This window comes from Empidonax traillii, unplaced genomic scaffold (assembly GCF_003031625.1).
Source record: "Empidonax traillii isolate 1590-97213 ecotype Southwest subspecies unplaced genomic scaffold, ASM303162v1 scaffold746:size489142, whole genome shotgun sequence".
Taxonomy (NCBI): Eukaryota; Metazoa; Chordata; class Aves; order Passeriformes; family Tyrannidae; genus Empidonax; species Empidonax traillii.
Window position 1 is genome coordinate 292,621 of NW_020955939.1, and position 2,029 is coordinate 294,649.

A 2,029-nucleotide genomic window follows, 5' to 3' on the forward strand; every position below is an offset into this window, starting at 1 on the left:
GATGCCGCACGCCACTTCCAGGGCGCCGATGGTCTTGCGCAGGAGGATGGAGCTGACCCCCATCTTCTTCAGCATGGGCAGGGCCCGCACGTAGCTTTTGTAGGCTCGTTTCTGAAATCAAGCAGCCACAGGCTAAAACACCAGCAGGTGAGAAAGGGAAGGCAAAGGTGGCTTCCACTGAAAGAGACCGATGTGCAGTAGGACCCAAAGACAGCTTCAAACATCACAGACCCCTCTGGAAAGCTGACCCGATCTGTAAAGCTGGTGTTGAGGGGATATTAAACCATCAACCTGCAATCCCCCCTTTATAAGCTGTGGTCTCCTTGCTGGAAAACAGCTCTGCAACCCAACACCCCTCTTCAGAACTACGACCGGCCCAGATGAAATCCAAAGTTATGATTCCTGGAGTTAGCAGTGCAGAACCACGTTGTGGGAAAAAAAGGAACCTCTGAGAGCAGCTTGTCCTATAAAATTCAATAACACACCCAACAAAGCCAAGACACACCAAGTACATTAAAAAGTCTCTTTTTACCTCGTAAACACCCCAGTGTTTATGGGCAGTGCAATCTTCACGTGGGACTGCACATCAAAGCTGAGATTCACCAGCCCTATCCTCTGCTTTATGACCCTTTCTTTCCTCTGGTGAAAGCAAGCTGACATTTGACATTGTTTGCTCCCTGCTTCATGCTGGATTTAGAAGCAGTGTAAGTTGCAAGACTCAGCCTGCTTACACAGCTGCCTCACTCTTTTTGGAAAAAGACAACCTCTCTCCTTACACAGGTTCAGGTTCTTGCATTTGGACATTAGGTGCTTGTGGGCTTACTGTTTTGTTTGGGGGGGCTTTTATTATTTTGTTTGGTTGGTTTGCAATCGAGTATTTCTTTTTTCTATATATGTTTTAATGAAGCTCTGACATTATTTCCACTTACACTTGGGTATACTCTCCCTGCAGGTATTCTTGGCATTGTGTTCTCTGCTTTCTAATCAGGGGGAGGGAAATGGAAACCAAATCTCGGGTGCAGGGTTGTTCAGCTCTCACAGGCACTTATAAATTGTGCACTTACTTCCCTATGATTTTGGAAACCTGCATTACAGACACACAGAACTTCCTCACTTCTCTGTAGATTTTGATGCTCCCTTCTGGGAGGATCTGACACTTCCCATGTGGTTAAAATTTATACAGCGTTGTCAGTTTTGCTACTAAATAATCTAAGATTAAGTATGCATTGGAAGGATGCATTTTAAACCATCAGTGACTAAAACCTCAGAGCAGAGTATTTTTAAACAGCTGTAAAAAAAATACAGCTTTTTTAAGAAACGTACCATAAGGATGTCCCAGAGTATTTTAATAGGCAAACTGCTGTGTTCTGGGCTGAATGAAAAGCTGCAAGTTTGGTGCTGTAGGTAGGTGACAGAGGTTCTCTGTTTGCTGGGGGGCAAAAAGCCATCCCCATGGATTAGCAAGGCCACGTTTTCACTGTCTCCATGACATGACAGACCACCAGGGTATGCAGCACAGCAGAGGCAGGAGAGCCTAATGAGCCATGAATATGTGACAATATGGACAACATGGGCTATGAAGAATGTGCTGCTGAATATCTGCCTTCTCCTTATAAAACCACAGATCACTCCCACCTGCAGGCCTGACTCTTGGTAAAGCAGAAAAGGACAGGGAGGCGAAATATTTTACAGAGCAAGCATTTTGCAATGCTTCCAAAGTCTGTGCTTTTTTTATTATTCTTTTCTGTTGCAGAAGGTCAAGAGCTTTGTTTTCTGGCTGTTTTATCTCAGTCTCTTGCTCAGGAGTTACTTCTTGGGGATTCTCCTCTGTGAGATCCCTGTGCTGGGCTGCAGACACAGCACTGTGATTCAGATGTTATTTGAGAGCTAAGGAAAAGCAGCAGCTGGGCAGGTGGAGCAAAGGGAGAGAACAGAATGTGCTGGAAACTTCCAGCACTACTTTTTTTTTTTTTTTTTTTTTTTTTTTTTTTTTTTTTTTTTTTTTTTTTTTTTTTTTTTTTTTTTTTTT

General features: G+C 43.7%; 1 protein-coding gene across 3 annotated transcripts in view; it reads right to left on the reverse strand.

Annotated features, from left to right (window-relative positions):
• Window positions 1-2,029, reverse strand: part of TMEM35A (transmembrane protein 35A) — a 6,795-nt gene that overhangs the window by 2,488 nt on the left and 2,278 nt on the right. Inside the window, exon 2 of one of the 3 annotated variants that reach the window (XM_027900730.1) lies at window positions 64-111. The exons of 1 other annotated variant lie outside the window; for it this stretch is intronic. In XM_027900730.1, the coding sequence (XP_027756531.1) occupies window positions 64-111 (48 nt within the window). Of the gene's footprint in view, window positions 1-15; window positions 112-2,029 lie in introns of all 3 variants that reach the window. One more of the 3 variants, XM_027900729.1, reaches the window with a different exon arrangement.